Source organism: Schistocerca piceifrons, chromosome 2, assembly GCF_021461385.2.
Source record: "Schistocerca piceifrons isolate TAMUIC-IGC-003096 chromosome 2, iqSchPice1.1, whole genome shotgun sequence".
Classification (NCBI taxonomy): domain Eukaryota; kingdom Metazoa; phylum Arthropoda; class Insecta; order Orthoptera; family Acrididae; genus Schistocerca; species Schistocerca piceifrons.
Window position 1 is genome coordinate 654,341,701 of NC_060139.1, and position 19,570 is coordinate 654,361,270.

General features: G+C 44.0%; 2 protein-coding genes across 2 annotated transcripts in view; one reads left to right on the top strand and one right to left on the bottom strand.

Moving 5' to 3' along the window:
* The window catches only part of LOC124775902, a 37,079-nt gene extending 34,391 nt beyond the window's left edge, over positions 1-2,688 (top strand). Inside the window, exon 3 of the mRNA XM_047250738.1 lies at positions 1,931-2,688. Within this exon, the coding sequence (XP_047106694.1) occupies positions 1,931-2,158 (228 nt within the window). The 3' untranslated portion in view covers positions 2,159-2,688. The remainder of the gene's footprint in view (positions 1-1,930) is intronic.
* LOC124775900 (adenylosuccinate lyase) overlaps positions 1-19,570 on the bottom strand; it is a 492,241-nt gene that overhangs the window by 402,497 nt on the left and 70,174 nt on the right. The gene's annotated exons all lie outside the window — the stretch shown is intronic.

The following is a 19,570-nucleotide window of genomic DNA, read 5'->3' on the forward strand; positions in this document are numbered from 1 at the left end:
GACGTTCATTGCACGTGTGTATATCGGAAACAGGCGCAGTGTTTATGTAATTCTGCGCCTCAGTACGAAAGTTTTCAGTGCAGGTCGTAGTGGTTACGCAAAATGCTCATTTATGCCACTGTACTGTTCTGCAGCGAATCCATTACTTGATTAACAAGACTTTTTCTTGGTCAATAGTGCAATTTGTTGGAATCTTTCTATCAAAACTGTACCATCAAAGGTAAAGATAACGTTAATGAATAAAGGCGAGATTCGTTTCACTGCTGACTGTATTCCAGCAGGCACAGCAGCACGACGCTCGTTGGTAGCTTTTTCTTTGCAGCATTCCTTCTTGCCAACACTGGCTCAGTTTTGACGAAGGTGGAAAAACGCTTCTGACAGCGCTAACGGAACTGCCACCTATGATCTCAATAAATTACCCACGAATTGAAATCGGAATAGCTGGATCAGGGCATGAATCTGGCATCTCTGGATTACGATTCCAGCATTTACGACCGTGCCGACTAGTACGAAGTTTGACGTGGATACGACAAATGAAAATAGAGTCCATAAAAAGCAATAACACAGCAATGAACAGTGGCCAGCATGTAAGGTATTGGTCACAAAACAGCACATTTACAGTCGGCACAAAAATATTACAACAATGATTGCACAGCTAGTGGGTTCCAAAAAAGCATCAAGCATCATTGTCACCAACGTCTAGTCATTAGTTAGTAAAGTAAAAGGGAAGCATGTTGAATGCTTTGCTCAGTAAAAACACGTTAATGTGTTCTAAACGCACTTCTCAGTCATTTCTTTTCAACAGCTAGTATCAGTTACCACGATACAATCTGTCAAGGCCTTTTGACATTCCATATTCAGATCAGCAGAACTGTTTCCTATTGCATGGGGCGTGATACCGAGGAGCGCGACCAGAATTGCTTTATATGTGACGAAGTAAAATACATTTTGTCCAGGTAGACCTAGACGACATGTTTCCCGACAGTTCACTTTTTCTATGCCCATTTGGCTCAAGCCCATATTTACCAGCGTGATTAAGTGGGTAAGTGGCGAACTACGGATCGAAATGTTTGGGGGACAAACTTCCCTTGTCCTACGATTTATATTGTCACTTTATGTGTGCTTCACCCCTAGGAAGGATCTAAATAAGTGGAAAATGCCAAATTGCAATCCAGAATACACATAAAACTGTAGATCCCCCTAGAATTAGCCAGGTTAATCAGTTCAAATTTCAGAGGAAGAAGAGGGTATACGACCTCCAATATGACCACTTTTCTCTTCCTCAATCTTGCTTTCCTTGTCCTTCAACCTCCAGCTCCATTCCTTTCCCTTAAACCTCCACCCCACTCCACCTCAACCTCATCATCACTTTCTCTTATTCTCTGACAACCTCCCAGTCCTCCCCTCTTCCCCTCCCTTAACCTCTCCATCTCCTTCCCTGTTCTCTCTTACTCTCCCCAAACTTCCCCGTCCCTGTCCCTCTCTCCCTCTCCCATAACCTCCCTACCCATCTTTCTTCATCTCCCTCACTTTGCCTCTCTCTTTCTTGACTTCTCTTTGCCTCTAAACATTGTTCCCAATCTCTTTCTACATCAACTTTTCTCTCTGGTCGCCTTTCTCTGTATTCAATGTAGCTCCTGCTGTTCATCACATTCCATTCTAATCCTTCACCCTTTACCTTCTCTCTTTTCTCATCCCACACACATTTCCTGCAAATAAAAACCCGACCCCCTTAACGCTGTGTCACATCGTGTTGTCGGATAGCCTCACCAGTACTTAGCTATAAGTACGAGACGTAAAGCCGTTACAAACATACACCCCTCGGGAAGATTATGCTGTACGGAGAGCAAGTGATGCCTTTGCCGTGCCGTGGCCGCCTGGTGTCTTGTATTGTGGTGTGGTGTGGTGTGCTATGGTGTGGCGGCCGCAGGAGCTGGTGTTCCTGCTGACGGCGGTGGTGCTGCAAGTGGCGGCGGGCAGCTGCTGCATCCACCACGCGCGCCGCCGCACCTCGTGGCCGGCGCACTACTCCAACGGGCGCGACGTCAGCTACGCGTGCGGCTCGCTCGCCATCATCAACGCCGGCTTCTTCCTGCTGGACGCCGTCCTCGCCGTCTTCGAGGACGAGGAGTACCGCGTCGCCTCGCAGCGCGGCTAGGCCGGTCCGCCGCACTCCGGAACTTGCTTCACTACTCTACCTTACGAAGCCAGGCAGCTTCTTGTCTCTTTGTCTCCTCTTTCCCATGGCAATGACTGCATCAGACATTTGCGTGTTCCTTGAAGACCAGGCGTACATGTACTCTGTATCACAGTTGTGAACTGGGCCGGAAATCGAATGCGAGGAAACTTATTGTTCGCGACAAATCCGAGTTCTCTTCGTGGCACTTTTGAGACGTCATATTTACTTCGACAGATCTTGCTTCGATTTCCGATCTGGTGTAGTATATATTGTGCCAGCAACAAAAGAAATTTCAAGGTGCTGAAGCTACCCCACTGAATACTGCTGAGTATTAATAAAAATCGTTGTTATACGACGTTTTGTTACTGGTCACTGAAATTATGTGTTCGCTTGTACACGTCATTTCCTACCAAATAGTTACTAGTGTATTGTCATTCCTTATCAGCTACTAACAACAGTATTATACTTCATTTTTAAAATAAATTAAATTTTGTTGTACTATAAAATAAACCTCGATGTGTAAGACTGTACAAGTAAATCCCTATTTTTTGCTGAACATATTCCACAGAAGGCACATTCCTAAGGTAACCTCTCGTGAAACTCACGATCCAGTCACGATTGTCAAATACACTGAGGTGAAAAAGACGTAGGACAGTCATATGCACATATACAGATGACGGTAGTATCGCGTGCACAAGGTATAAAAGGGCAGTGCAATGGCGGAGCTGTCATTTGTATTCAGGCGATTCGTGTGAAAAAGTTTTCGATGGGGTTGGCGCCGCACGATGGGAATTAACATACTCTGAACGCGGAATGATCGTTGGAGGTATACGCTTGGGAAATTCCATTCCGAAAATCGTTAGGGAATTCAGTATTAAAATCGTTAGTGAATTCAGTATTCCGAAATACACAGTGTCAAGAGTGTGCCGAGAATACCAAATTTCAGGCATTACCTCTACACACGGACAGCGCAGTGGCCGATGGCCTTCATTCAACGACCGAGAACAGCGACGTTTGCGTAGAGCTGCCAGTGCTAACACACAAACAACACTGCCTGAATTAACCGGAGGAATCAATGTGGGACGTACGACGAACCTACCTGTTAGGCCGGAGCAGCGGAATTTACAGTTAATGCGCTATGGCAGCAGACGACCGACGCGAGTGGCTTTGCTAACTACACGACATCGTCTGTAGCGCCTCTTCTGCACCTTATCGGTGGACCCTAGACGACTGGAAAACCTTGGCTTGATCAGATTAGTCCAGATTTCAGTTGGTAACAGCTGATGGCAAGGTTCGAGTGTGGCGCTCACCCCACGATGTCGTGGACCCAAGTTGTCAACAAAGGCACTGTGAAAGCTGGTGGTTGCTCCATAATGGCGTGGGCTATGTTTACGTGAAATGAACTGAGTCCTCCAGTTATATTCGACTACTTGGAGACAATTTGTAGCCTTTCGTGGACTTTGTTTCAGAAACGACGGAATTTTTATGGATGACAATGCACCATGTCACCAGACTACAATTGTTCGCGCCAGGTTTCAAAAACGTTCTGGACAATTCGAGAGAATGATATGGCCACCTTGATCACCAGACATGAATCCCATCGAACATTTAAGGGACATAATCGAGAGATCAGTTCGTGCTCAAAACCTGCACCGGCAACATTTTCACGATTACTGACGCTTATAGAGGCAGCAAGGCTCAATATGTCTGCACTTGTTCGGTCCATGCCACGTCGATTTGCTGCACTACGCCGTGCAAAAGGAGATCCGACACGATATTAGGAGGAATTCCATGACTTTTGTCACTTCAGTGTAGTTTGTACGCCGTTCAAACCATCTCTACAGAAACCACGTCATTTGATTAAATCTAAGTAAGTTATCGTCCATCAATTCCCTGCCACCCCCTCCTTGCTCCTCATTCTGGCGTTCCATTACCTAAGGAGTAAACACACAATTTTCTCAGATGAAAAACCTTAATGTAGTTGCCTAAAAGATTTGCACCAATATTTTTAGTTTATCAGGTCCCAGATCTCCATCACCTCCCCATGAAGTGTATTCCCACTCCAGAAATGAGGCAACACGTTGGTGGTTTATTTACGTACATTCCTAAATTTTTTAATCTCGCATCAAAATGTGCAGTGTAAACTTGAAAGGCGAACATTAGTTTCTGCACCCAAATTAAATTTTATGTTCGAAAAATTATTGGATTACAGTAAAATAACAAAATCACGGAGTAAAATATTGCACAAGTAGTCCACACACCTGTTTAGAATATTTTAATGACATGTGACATAACAGTGGTCGCAGTTCACCTTGCCACGTCCCCTCCGGTAACAGACACAGACGGATGCGAATGTCTTCCTCTGTAACCGGAGGTGTAGTGGTGTCTGCTGCGGCTGTTCCCCCTCAGTCATACTATCATTTTAAATACCAGCGGCTCCAATATCTTCCGCAGCGACATGTGCTATGGTAGACATCATTTCTTAGCCAAAGAATTACACACTTCAATATCAACACTTAACTTTCCCAACTGAGAAAACCATTACTCATGCAAACTTGATAAGAATGTAAAGCTGATTTTTCTCCGTATTATAAGTGGCAGCACCCGGACAACTAAGGCACTATTTGTCTCTCATAAAGTAAATGTTATGAACATGGGTATAACTCATCTGACTATGCACGCTGGGGTCTGAAGTACACTTACTTTCAGAATGCTGTCCGCTCTTGCTAAAACACCAGCGTAAATGTAGTTTTGATGTAAGTCACTTGCAGCAACGCTTCGCTTACAAGTAAGCTTTTAACTGATGGGTATGCACAGTGAAATTCTGAGGTAATTGGAAATGTAGTAAGTACTGATTCTGATGAGTCAAGTCGATTCCTGACTGTACCTACCACTCTGTTTGTTACTTCTACTTTTTCCTACCTTTTATCACTCATGCTGTTAGTAACACTTGTGGCCATCGGTAAGGTTTCGCTAAACATCGATAAATATGTAACCACTATCGCATTTCCAGTTTCCTGTTTATGATTAGTTAAGTTAGGAACAATTGTACTTATGTGGCCAAAGCAATGGCTAAAAAGCTCACCAAAAACCCCTGGAAAGATTTAAGTCAAATTTGGTACACATATTAATTACATTCTGGAAAGAAACATTGTGGGGGTTAGAGCCATCAGCCTCCTGTTGATTGGAACGTGTTACAGTGGAGGGACAAGGGGAGGAGGAGATGGACAGACAGTGTGGGGGAAGGAGGCAATAGGCAAAGATAGGAGGAGAAGGAGCTGGACAGAAATAGGGGAAGGGGAAATGGGCAGAATAAGGTAAGCGAGAAATGGATGGGGAGGGAGGGAGAGGATAGGAGGAGTTGGCCGGAGAAAGGAAAGAAGAGGAGATGAACAGGGACAATGAGAGAAGGTGATCAACAGACAGAGGCAGAGGAGGAAATGAACAGAGAGACGGTAGAAGAGGAAATAGGAAAAGAGAGGAAAGGAGTGGAGATGAACAGGCAGAGGAGGAGAACAAGATAGACAGAGAGAGGGGGAGGAGGAGATGGACAGAGGGAAAGAAGGAGTGGGAGACTGACAAAGAGAGGAGATAAGGAAGTGGAATTAGAGGGGGCCGGAGGAGATGAACAGGGGAAGGAGCAAATGGACAGAGGGGTAGGAGCAGATTGACAGAGATAGCGGGAGAGGAGGAGATGGGCAGAGAGAAGGGGATGGAGGAGGTGGACAAAGAGAGGAAGTCAGACAAGATGAAGAGAGAGAAGGTGAAGGATGTGATGGAGAGTGATAGTGAGAGAGAGAGAGAGAGAGAGAGAGAGAGAGAGAGAGAGAGTAAGAAAGTGTGTGTGTGTGTGTGTGTGTGTGTGTGAGAGAGAGAGAGAGAGAGAGAGAGAGAGAGAGAGAGGAACAGAGAAGGTGGTCTAATAGTTAAATGGAAGAATGTGATAAATAAAAACTTTGGCCATGCCGGGTACTCAATCCAGTAAATTATAAAATTAAGCCATATCGCTGTCACATATATCGTTAATAGAAACTTAAGTTACGATTTTCTAATAATGATTTTAATTAATTTAAAATTGTAGAAGTCTCACAGCAAGGTAGATCTTCCACACCAGAAAAACGTAACTGGAGTTATATAAGATGGGACGATGCCAAATCAGGGAAGCCACTAACGCTGCAACTTACACAACACGTTGCAGACGACACAAGCGAAAGAAAATATCTGATAGTGACAAGGAAGTTTTTATAAATGTACAGAAAGTGTAGTAATATAACCGGTCTTCCACAATGATACTATGCGCTATAAATTGCTGGTTTGTTCTACATTAAGTAACTGAAATTAGGCCCGATGTAGCTGGAGGAATGCAATTTTGTGTGGGTGAGGTAAAACATGAATACGTCAATCGGTGAACATGTTACTACCCTTACTTTCATCGAAGTACAAGCAAATGTACAACTGATAACAGTTCATAGGCTTCCACGGCCGGTGTCATTTTGGATAAAATAATTTCGGGTTTTGGGCCACGTCATCGTAACTACTAAAACAGCTAAATTGTCGTCGTTTCAATCGACTTCCTCCGGTCCTCTTCAGGGCTGTACACTCAAAAATGTACAAGTGGCTGACGTCGAATGCTTCGTGAATCGGCACTTGTATTCGCTAAAAAGCATAGCAAATTACCATTTCACTGCCACACGTTTCTTCACTTTGTTTCCTTAAGTGACAAACATGTCGTTTAACAGTTGCGCAATCTTTTAGTGATTCTGCTGACCACAGTGTTCCTACGCTGGCCACTCACAAGCCAGATAATCAAAGGTTTCAGAGTCCTTCCTTCCATGGTAAAGAAACTCCGCTACTTTTCATTAAAGCAAATCTGTTATAGAAAGCCTGCAGTTTGACCCTCAACTTCAGACTTACGTATTCTTTACTTCTACATTGTGTACTTCCGACATGCTACACACTTCTACTAAATTGATAGCTCTTCTTCTAGTGTATTCACTTTTAAATTAAGCTTTTTTTCATAATACTGCCATAACAAAGACATTTCCAAACCACCCCGCTGCCTATGTTTTTGTTCCAGCTCGAAGCCATTGTAAGGGAAAAGAGAACTCGTTTTCCGTCGTTTTCACTGTGACACAACTGATTTGGCCCCACAGCTTCGAGAAGTCAGTTCTTTTGCATTCAGAATCTCATGTTATAGGATACGAAAGTCGTTTTCCTGATAACGGTAAGTAAGCAGTAGTAATCTTTTGTTACACTATACACGCCGTATTTGACGCCAGAGGCTTAATACAGTTTCTACATCTTTACGGAATGTAGAAGCTACTCATACGTATTATTGATAGGCATCAATTGTCATCCAATTTCTGATTAAAAATTTTAGCTAAATGCTTCAAACACATGATTGGTTGACGAGATATATGCAGCAAGTAAATGAGTCTCATAGCACAAGCCACGCGACTCTGCTTCAGTGATAACGTATCCGTATATGTTTTTGTTTTTCCCGACTTCATCCAGATCGCTCAAGAATAACCACTTGAGACGATACGAAACAATTTGGAATTTCATGTGCAGCTACTTAATCCTTTTAACGCTAAGGCCCAATCACTTCCTTTATTATTACGAGGCTGATGTAACAAAACACGACGTCCTATGCAAATGTACACCGTAGTATCGTATTGGTACTAATTAATAGTCGATATAGCATTTTTGTCTAAACGTGGGAGTAGGATTTGTTGTAAAGTATACAACATCTAGAGCTTATAAGAAAATACTGTAGAGTACAGAAACCAAGTACAAAGGGCATAAAATTAAAGACGATTTCAAGGAATACTCAGTTACCAGCTAGGAGAAATAAGAAATTATGTCAGGCTAAACTGGTGGTGGGTCAGACAGAAGCAGAACTGAAACCGTATAAGTTTAATTACTGATAAAAGTAAGGAAGAGGAGGAAGAGCAGAAGTCTTTGGGGCCACGTTATGCCTCCTTGCGGAAAGTTTTCAGGCGTTATGTACCGTTTAGTAATTATGTTGAACGTAAACATAGTACTGCCATAGAATAAAAATCCAGTATAACTTCAGAATTACTTTTGAATGCATTATGGGAACAGCAGTGATCAATAAAATTGTAAATAATTACTATTAAAAACAGTCTTGATCACAATTTATTTTATAAGGTGACCGGTTTCGACCACTGCTGTGGTCATCTTCAGACCATTGAGTGGAAACCCCTTTCTGTTGGAGAATCACACAGAAAGGGGTTTCCACTCAATGGTCTGAAGATGACCACAGCAGTGGTCGAAACCGGTCACCTTATAAAATAAATTGTGATCAAGACTGTTTTTAATAGTAATTATTTATAACTTCAGAAGCCTAGCCATTAATTTGAAAGAGAATGATGTGATCCATTTTCTTAGCTATTTTTGAAATAAACTGGACTAACGTAGGAACCACCTCTCATTTCCTAAACAAAGTGCGTCACATGTGTATACTTGTTGTGTAATAAGTTCTTGTGCAGTGCATTATTATTTAAGAAGTGATCAAAAAGTTTCCGTCTGAGGATGTTGAGGCAATTCATATGCAACCAAGCGCGACTCCAATGCGGTATGTCCACACCAACATTTAGGCAAGGAGTCTGTGTGGCCTTCGATCGCAAACTTTTTGATCATCCCTTGTAATTGTGTTATTGTATAGTAGTGTCTTCGATAATCTGAGTACACTTCAATCCACCCGTGGCAAGTGCCGAGGGGCTAAACAAGTCAAGACCATCGAGGACTCCCTTCTCCGCTATAAAAACTAGGGAAAGAGGTGTTTTGTTGAGTAGCGGCGAACGCTGGAATTGCGGGGTAACGAACTTGCAGAGGTCAAAGAGGGCTGTAAGTTTAATGATGTAGCTGTAGACGTTCTCTCTCAGTTGTGGCACATGGTCATGTGTCGGTGGGGGAACGAGGGGCTGGGAGTGATGGACAACTGCTGTCAGACATGACGACAATTATTGCACTAGGGAGCTGTCCATTGACACACTACATTCCTTCTCTGGCAATAGGAATCTGTTCGCATAACATATAGTGAAGAGGTATTTTCTGTGGCGGAGCAGCACATGGTTTGGCTTGCTGTTCGTGTTTACACGGAAGAAATGACATACATCATAAATTTTTCCGAAAGACTTCTCCATGAAAACAGAAACTAAGCGGGTGGAATGGGTACTTGTCTTAGAAGGCTAGTCGGAACCGCCAAAAATATGAACAAAAAATCATTTTGGAGGTCTCTTCAAATTTCTATACTAGTTCTTAATGTAATTTCTATTCTGAATTTACTCTCTGACTCATTTTTTCCAGATTCTTTATTTACTTGTACATACCTATTAATGACAACGCTCACGTATACTCTTGACCAAAACAACAATGGAGTATCAAAATTAAAACGGTGCCAGTTGCGGGCAAAAGACTTGCTACTCTCGGTCCCACCGGGGCCAAGCTTAATCATCCGACTGACGGGCAGGTCACATGCCCTCACTCCATGAGACACTACATATTATGTCTGGTATTTAAATCAGGAGGCTTGCGCACAGTCTGATGAAGAAACGTAAATCAGCACTTCCCCTACATTCCTGGCCATGTACTCAACATGCTTTTACTCCACAAGAGACTGCAGGTCTATGCAACGTAACCAAAGGCAGTGGGAGATAGTATGCTGGTCACGGACTGGACATTATCACTTCTCCATACTTTGCTGGCCGAACATTGGTATTCAAAATGTATTCCGTGATCAGGATGCGAACTGGCAACATTCGTGTCAAGAACCCGGCAAGAGCACTCGTTCGTATCCTCAGCAATGAAAGCCAGCTGTCAAGAGTATCAACCACTGAAACCCTGTCTTCATTGTTGAGGTCGCTAATGTAAACTTGTGTAGTGGCACTCGAGCCTGAGTAAGCCAATTCGAATACCGACGACGTGGCAAACGTTCTTCTTCAACACGCCCTATTTGGCTTTCATGGAGAAGGAAAGAGGCAGCTTAAAGTTCGTAATCGCTAGACCTTGCTGGTCCAATGCTGGTCTAAATTCCAAATAGCTCTGTAATTTCTTATGAAGCTCCGTCCGTCACATGGGGCGGTAAGGCCAGCGTTGTCTATCGTGCTATTCCAGACGATCAGGCTATGTGACGCCGTTACATTTTAATCTCTTCTGTCCTATCATGCTATGTTCATCAGGGTGGTCCGCAGTTTTTCGAATTTCGCGTTTCTTCACGCATACCCCCAATTTTCTTTTTTGTTTTAAGAAGAGTGTTACGAACTATTTTGCTGAAACTGAAGACGAGGAAGCCATGTCGCAGCAGGCGGGAAGTTGCGTCATGTCACTACGTGTTGTTTACTATAGCTTACACGAGCGCTTGACTACTTTTGGCTGTAATACTCCACTGAAATCTTACAGTAACTCCACGTTCCGCTGAACAGTCTGCCACCTGAAGATTTTTCTTAGCCTCTTTGGCACTAAAGCAGAAAGTGTTTGAATCCAAAGAAAAAGGAATCTTGTTTAAGAAATCTAAATCTATACTTAACTCCTGACTGAAGTGAACTCGTCAATCCGCTGCAGAGTGAAAATTTTATCCCTTAGGTTGTGGCAAAGCCATGTCTGGCAGTATCCTTTCTTCCAGGAGTGCTAGTCTATCAAGTTTCACAGCAGAGCTTCCGTAAAGTGTGGAAGGTAGCAGATGAGGTACTGGCGGAAGTAAAGTTGTGAGGACGACATATGTGTCAAAAAAAAATGGCTCTGAGCTCTATGGGACTTAACATCTGTGGTCATCAGTCCCCTAGAACTAAGAACTACTTAAACCTAACTAACCTAAGGACATTACACACATCCATGCCCGAGGCAGGATTCGAACCTGCGACCGTAGCAGTCGCGCGGTTCCGGACTGAGCGCCTAGAACCGCTAGACCACCGCGGCCGGCGGCATATGTGTCGTGCTTGGGTAGCTCAGTCGCTAGAGCACTTGCTTTCGAAAGGCAAAGGTCGCGAGTTTGACTCTCGGTCCGCCATACAGTTTTAATCTGCTAGGAAGTTTCATATCAGCGCACACACTGCTGCACAGTGAAAATTTCATTCTGTAGTATGATGGCAATCAAGCACACCCATAAGCAGTAATACAGAAGAAGTAATGACATGGCGCAACTTCTGGGCCACTGCGGCATGAGTTCCAGTCTTCAATCTCAAAAAAATAGTCTTAAAATTCTTCTTAAAAACGGAAAAAAGTCTAGGGGTGTAGGTGCAGAAATAGGAAGCCGAAAAAATGGCCGGCCAGAGAGGGCGAGCGGTTCTAGGCGCTTCAGTCAGGAACCGCGCGACCACTACGGTAGCAGGTTCGAATCCTGCCTCGGGCATGGATGTGTGTGATGTCCTTAGGTTAGTTAGGTTTAAGTAGTTCTAAGTTCTATGGGCTGATGACCTCAGATGTTAAGTCCCATCGTGCTCAGAGCCATTTGAACCATTCGAAAAAATGTGCATGCATAAGAATATGAACACTGTTCTGCATTAGTTCACATTATCACATTACAGGACAGATCGCAACAGCAAATGATTCTCATAGGACCTTGTTTAACACAGCCGTGCAGAAACGTCGTACTGTTCGTGCACTTAATGCCTGGGCATTATTGTGGTCTGTGCTGCGTGCAGACGCAATAACCATATTGAAATCCTACAAGACGTCACCTATAACTGTTTACAATGTACTACGTAGCGTTGGGTAAGTCAACACGAACAATTTGATACAGAACACATATGGTCTGTCAGCCTGGGAAATAACCTCAAACTGGCCTGTAAACCCCCCAACGATACAGCGCATGCGAGCCGCACTTTATTTTCAGTATCCTATCGGCGTTCTTACGCCACACGCTTAGTCAGTCCCGACCTACTAAAATAGTACTTGAATATTAAACACAGCTTCTTGTTGCAGTTACAAATCATGAAATTGACGTTTCTGTAAACTTTACCACAAAATTTTGTGAACATTAGCAGCGTAAAATTAACAGTGCCTTCTTGCTATGAGCCTACTTTGCTTGTCAGCGTTAAGTTTAGATCGAATTGTAGACGTAATTTATGCATAACGATTACGTAAGTCTGTTTTCTTTTTGCTGTGTACTGTTTTGTATACAACAGTAAGGAGAGGTGGGCTACATAGTGGTAGGAGCTGTCGTTGCAAAGAAACTAGACAACAGCAGAAATGATTAAAGAACACGTAAATACAATAGACACCAGTTTTACTTAACTTACAGCTTCCTCCGAAGGTTTCGAAGAAATTTTACAGAAGAACGAACAGTAATGAAATACAGCTATTACAGGAAGAAAACTAAATGTATCGTGCAGCAATAGGCTCCCGGTACTACTAGTGCGCAAGCGAACTGTCGAAGGCTAACCAAGACTGAAGACTGTCAAACACTGGCTGGCCATCATGTAAGTATATAGCGGCGGACAGAAGGCGCACTGAAGGCGTGGCTCAGCGGGCGTGCATCACTGGATCCGGCGGGTCCGCACGCGACCGTGTCGTCGTCCATCGGAAATGTTCGTTTCCGTTGCCAGTTGTAAGACGCCAGTGAGTGTGGTATCGATCCGTGACAGCACAATTTTATCAACTTCACAAAAGCTTAAATCGCCAGTGTTAACGAAATACAAATTTTAAAGTCTGGCCGAGTAAGCTGGTTAAGAGCGAGAGAAGATATTCAGAATCACGGCACGCAAGCGCTGTAGCTTAGGTGTCTCTTGAAGGCCAATATGGCGTCGTTTCATACACCTTGAAGTATGTTTTGTACGCTGTGTAAAATTCATCGAAGAATCTCTCTTACTTATGAAGAAAAGTGTATCTACAGCAACAAATGCAGCCAATAGTAAGTGAAAAAATGATGAAATTTCATATGTAAAAAAATTTATTTTGTAACGTTTTTTAACTTCCACTGCTATGACTGTGAATCCTGAATCCTTCTTGGTTATACTGACAAAGTTTCATAATTTATTTGTAAAAGTATGGACAGTGGAAATTAAAATGTCCTGTGGTGCCTCGCCTGCTCCAAGTCGGCCCGTTTGACGTCCTACCCCCCCCCCCCCCCCCCCCCCCCCCCCGCCCCACCCCCTTAGGGAAACGATGGTACGGGGATTTGAACCGTCGTCCTCCGCAGAAACAAGGTCTAAATGTGGTGTTTACCCCAAAATTGACAATTATCACTGTAGTCAACGGATAGTGTGAGTACGGTGTGGGGGAGAAGGAGAGAGCACACTGCAGATGCCCGTACCTCTCGTGCACAGTGGATGACGCACCCGCCTTGTTGCTTGCACACCCCTGTAGTTGACACAGCAGCTGCGTTGACTATCAGCTGAGGCCGCAGCGCGGGCTCCTTACAGAGTGGGCGTGCCGTAGGACATGCTGTTCTGCGGGATGGGCGCCGTGCTGCAGCTGGCCGCGGGCAGCGCGCTCATCAACTCGACGCGGCTGCGAGGGGTGTGGCCCGCCGCCTTCTACAACGGCCGCCAGTGCGGACTCGCCTGCGGCTCCCTCGCCATCTTCAGCGCCTTCTTCTTCCTGCTCGACTTTGTCATCGGCTTCTGCAGCCTCAACGACTACGACGACGAGGACGAGTGAGCGGGTGCCTCTGCTGTGCACTTCCGTGCAGCCAGAAACTCCTCGCCGAGTCTCCGAGATGGCGGCGTATTTCGAAGAGCGCGTTACTCACTGTTCTTCAGTGCCTACAAACATAACAGCTCGTTCTTTGTATGTCTCACACCTGTCGGTCAGACACTATTTCATGTTCTAACGACAAATGACATCACTTGCCAAACAGAATATGGAAATTAAATCTCTTAGTCACCACAATTATTTTTAGATTTGTTTATTTATTCGCGTCCTAAAGTGGGGATCGTTTTCACAAAAATCAACATCTACAAAAAACCAAATTTTCAGGAATCATTTTATTGAATTACTTTAACAGTATGCAGCGTATTGCTGATGCCTTACAAAATTACATCTCGTAGATAAACTCTAGATACATAATACAATATTACCTCAGCTTTCAGTTGCAAATATGCACTGACCGGTCAGAACATTATGACCACCTAGGTAATAGCCGGTATATCCACCTATGGCATGGATAAGAACGGCGATGCGTCGTGACACGGAAGCAATGAGGCCCTATTAGGTCGCTGGAGGGAGCTGGCGCCGCATCTGCACACGCAAGTCACGGAATTCCCGTAAATTCCGGAAAGGGGGCGATCAGATCTGACGCCAAATTCAATCACATCCCAGATATGTTCGATCGCGTTCAGACGTGGCGATTTGGGGGATCAGCACATCAATTGAAACTCGCCACTGTGTTCCTCGAACCACTCCATCACACTCTTGCCCTGCGACATGGCGCACTATCTTACTGCAAATTGTCAATGCCGTCGGGAAACATCTTCGTCATGAAGGGGTGTGTGCGGTCTACAATCAGTGTACGATACTCCTCGGACGTCATGGTGCCCTGCACGAGCTTCACTGGACCCACCAGCTTGTCTCCGTCCCGCAGTACAGGTGTCAGTGAGCTGCTCCCCTCAATACGACCGATTCGCGCCCTCCCATCCGCATGTTGAAGAAGGTATCGGAATTCATCACACCCATGCAACGCTCTGTCACTTGTGCCAAAATCCAGTGCCGATACAGTGTTAACATTGTCACATGCACGTGTCGTCGACAGCGGATCCCCATCGTTAGGAGTTTTCGGTGCACTGTGTCTTCAAGTACACTTGTACTCCACCGGCCGTTGGTGGCCGAGCGGTTCTAGGCGCTTCAGTCTGGAACCGCGCGACCGCTACGGTCGCAGGTTCGAATCCTGCCTCAGGCATGGGTGTGTGTGATGTCCTTAGGTTAGTTAGGTTTAAGTAGTTCTAAGTTCTAGGGGACTGATGACCTCAGATGTTAAGTCCCATAGTGTTCAGGGCCATTTGAACACTTGTACTCCGCCCAGCATTGAATTCTAACGTTACTTCCGCCACAGTTCACCGCCTGCCCTGTTTTCCCAGTCTCCCCAACCTACGACGTACGTCACCTGTACTGAGGGGCTGCCACCCAACCCCACAACGTCTGAACGTGGTTTCTCCTCGGTTTCGCCAAGTGTCGAAGACTCTCACCACGGCTCTCCTCGAGCAGCCGACATGTCGTGCTGTTTCCGGAACGCTCGTGGCCTGCCTCCGGGCCATCACAATCTGTCATCTGTCGAACTCCGATAAACTGCGCGCCTTCCCCATTCTACACACGGACAGCATGCTCACTGATATTACATGCACCGTGCGTGTGTCTGACTAGCGGTCATTCCTTCTTGCCACGTGACGCTGCTGTCGGCTGGACTGGTTTTATCGATGGTATGTCGGTGGTCATAACGTTCTGGCTGATCAATGTGTATGCATCATTTGAAGAAAAAAAAGAGAGACAAGAAGAAGTGTTCCCGGTACAGCGAACTTCCGGACTTTTTTTAAATTTAGACTCGTAAAACATTATTTTAGCCCTTTTTTCGTCAGAGGTACCGGTAAGGCGTACCGGCGAGTACCGTCACAAATCAAACAATATATAATGTTCTAGTTTATTTTGACCCTTTAGCTCCTTTAAATCGTCAGGATTCATAAGTGTCTTTGAAACTAACTACGTTAGTTTCCTCACTTCAACCATGATCGGAGAAGGTAAGTATGCTGTTTCGACTTTGCAGATGGGACTACCTTTTTTTTTAAGTAAGTAACAACTATGACTTGAGACAATTTGAATGGTAGCTTCTCTTTTATTACATTTCAGCAATAGTCTCAAAATCCTACACGTGCCAGTCCATGCCACCAAACATATAGGTAACATGGTGACTGAGAACCTCATGGTAGTATGATGGTAAGGTTATGGTTTGACGCTTTCTCAATTCCTTTTTAATGCTATGAAATTCCCTGTCAGGGCGGGGGGGGGGGGGGGGGGGGGCACGTACCTGTGGCCACAAACTGGGAAGTAGGTAGCTGCTTTGTCGAAAACTAACAACAAATGTCTACAACAAGCAGTAGATGTTCACATCTTATGTAGATGTCGAGTCTAGAAAAATTTCTCAGTTTTGTGTGTATGATTGAACAGCCAAATAGTTTTCATAAAATCTGTGTACTGCGATAGAACTGTCTCATTTATAAGTACATGAGTACCAACGTAACTCTGGCCGAACACCGTAGTTGTTGAGTATTGTGAAAACGGTGCTCAGTTGTTAAGTTCAGAATCCTGTACCAGCAATTTTAGATTACAGAATTCCAACTGAGGCTGAAGTTATTTATGCAAAACAGAGATTTGACTATTCACTACTTGTCTGTGTCTGTTCACTACTTGTTTGCCATCCCGCCTAAAACTTCCAGAATTTTGTCGCATCTCTTAGGAACAAAACACAGAGCTCACTACAGTGATTCTTATTTCTGCATCCTGTTCCTCATTGGTGCAGTGTTCAACAAATGAAATTAAGTATATGTTACTCCATAATTTCAACAACGTTACTTCAATCGAAATGAAAAAAGCGAAGAAAACTAAGTGCATCAAGCTTAGTCTTTCAACTGGATACATTTTTGTAACATCCGACCAGGAATAGCGGCTCTCTTCGCACTTAAAAGCACTGTAAGTACGTGCCTATATACGGTGTCTCCCCTACGAGTCATCAGGCTTATTTGCTCTGGTGTTTCAGCAGATATTTGCAATTTCGTTTTTGCATCGTGTAACTGGAGTCAGCCCACATAAATAGCGCTCGTCACGTGTTTCGCGAGACGCCTAGTGTCTGTCTCCCGTTACAAGCAAAATTATTTTCAAAGCGGAATTTTACGTGCCGATTCGATACAGCGGTCCCAGTTTAGCCTAATGCGATCCTCGTCGTATCGATATGTATCGACGGGGACAGTAAAACACGAAGAAAGAGCAGTACTCCGGCAGCGACAGCACTGCCCTGGCCCAAGTTGACAGCTACCGCCAAGCATGCAGCGCTACTGAGTCGCTACTGGATTTGTGCTTTTTCCTCGCGTTTTACTGTCCCCGTCAATACATATCGATTAGACGAGTATCGCACTAGACTAATATGTGATCGCTCTATCGAGTTGGCACGTAAGATTCACTTTAAAGATCATTTTGTCTGTAATGGGAAAGAAACTGCCGCTTTCCGTCGACATTGCGCCTCGCATGTAACACGTGGGCTGACTCCAGCTACACGGTGCAAAACCGAAATTGTAAATACCTGATGAAACACCAGAGAAAATGCGCCTCACGACTCTTAGTTAGGAGAGACACTCCGTATGGCGCAGTTAGTTACACTTTGTGGTTTTACTCAGGGACACACTACAGAACACACGTCGCGTATTTAGCACTATTGCAGACATCTAACTCTTTTGTTTCTTGTATTCCACGCGCACGCGCTTACACTCGTTGAGAATACTGCTGCACCTTCCAGCCTTGGTACACGTAACTGTATACTATGGCTACGCGACAAGCAGCCGCAGTGGTATTTAAATGTGATGACTCTTCTATTCTGTTAAGGGGATACGGAATCACCTATCCCCTCAATGTTAATATATGCCTACTATAGGGAACATTTTCTCACAAACTACTGGAGACAGAGAGGTAAAAATTTTACTGTATGTGCATTCATATGTTACAACAATACTGAAACAACAGTTTATTGTCAAAGTATTTTCTTACAGAGATATTGTACATTTATTTTTAAGTAAATTTTTTCCATCGCTTTTTACTAGACTATCACCCCTAAGTCTTTTGTAAATCAAGTAATTAAAAAATCGTTGTTTCAGTATGTAATAGGGACCTATGTCACTACGTCATAAAAATTTCAGACTTCTAGGTTGACCAGTACCTGAGATAATGTTCCTAGATGAAGTAAAAAGTAAACTTACGGGAAACGGAGAAAGAAGATTAAAACATTCCTGATCCGTAGCTAATACCCCCTTCACAGTCTTCATAATCATCTTCAAGTCTTCTTTTGGCACCCCTCTGCACCTGTCTTGCTTTTTTCACTAATGTCTTGATTATATTATCAGCATGCCTTAGTCTGTGCTGATCTAAAAAGAACATAGCACGTACCGTACGGGAACCAACACACATACCCAACTTTTGAAGGACCTGGCATTTAGTTATATTTCCAAGATTGAAGGTTGCCACAGCATCATACACACCAAAATGTAGTGTATTAATTCCGACAAACACTGTTTTTGGGAGACGATGCCATATCACACTATTCAAGCACTCGTTGGGGTTCTGCGTTTTTCCGTGAAGACATTTCATCAGAAGACTTCTGTCAGCCAGATCTCTGAAAATGGGCTTTTATTTCTGCCATGATGGCTGATGGTAGACTGTGGTGGTGAATGTATTTCTCTCCTGTTGTTAGTCCCCTATTGTATTTACACCAGCTGTTTTCACCTTTGGGGCACAAACCATGTTGTGGATGCTCATCCGTGGATGCGGTGTGGAAATATAAAGCCCATATAGCTCTCCTCATTTCTTCAAGATTGCCTGTATTTTGCCTGATTGCAAGGCCATAGCAGTTCTGAATGTGGTCTATTATGGAATCAGTCAATCTTCCTCTGCCATCCAAGGTTTTCCCATCATCTAGTTTTTTCCCTTTCATAACTGATTTTAACCTTCTCAGCCTGGCACCCATTCTCTTCTGCACATGTCCTATACATTCAAGTTTGCTTATATTTACACTGTTCCCATATGGTTTGCTTTCCAAAACTTCTTTGAATGCTTTAGAGTCACCATCTCCCAGATATTTGACATAGCGAACATTATACCACTGTGAAGAGCGATGAAAAATTTTCTTCACCCCAGCAACCTCCATGCCACCACTACTACCATAATAATTAGCAATACAGTCATCACTGTGTTCATTTTTCAGCCTGCCTGTGCACCTACAGTATTTAGACATTATTGCAACATCAATAACCTTGCCAGTATCAACACTAGTTGCTGTTACAACACCATTGTTGGAGGTGTGGCCCCTTTTCTGCCACGTGCCATCAAACGCCACTGTGAGGTCACGACTGCCGTCATTTTCTTCCACTGCTTCTTCCACAGCAACCTGCATTGACTTCTGTGCTACATCTTCAACTGCAGATCCTAGTACATAATTGTAAGCTTCAAACTTTGAAGGTGCACTTGGAAGATTTAGAACACCACATAGCATATCACCAGCTGCTTTGCCCTTACCAATTGCTCGCAATCCATAAACTAACCTAATATTTACACTATAAAGTTCAGTTTTCTTGTATCCATTATTTACAGTTACTGAAACCGAACTTGGAAACTTACAGCTGTATTTACAAACACTGCATATTAAATTAAACTGGGCAGCCAGGCCAACATGGGATT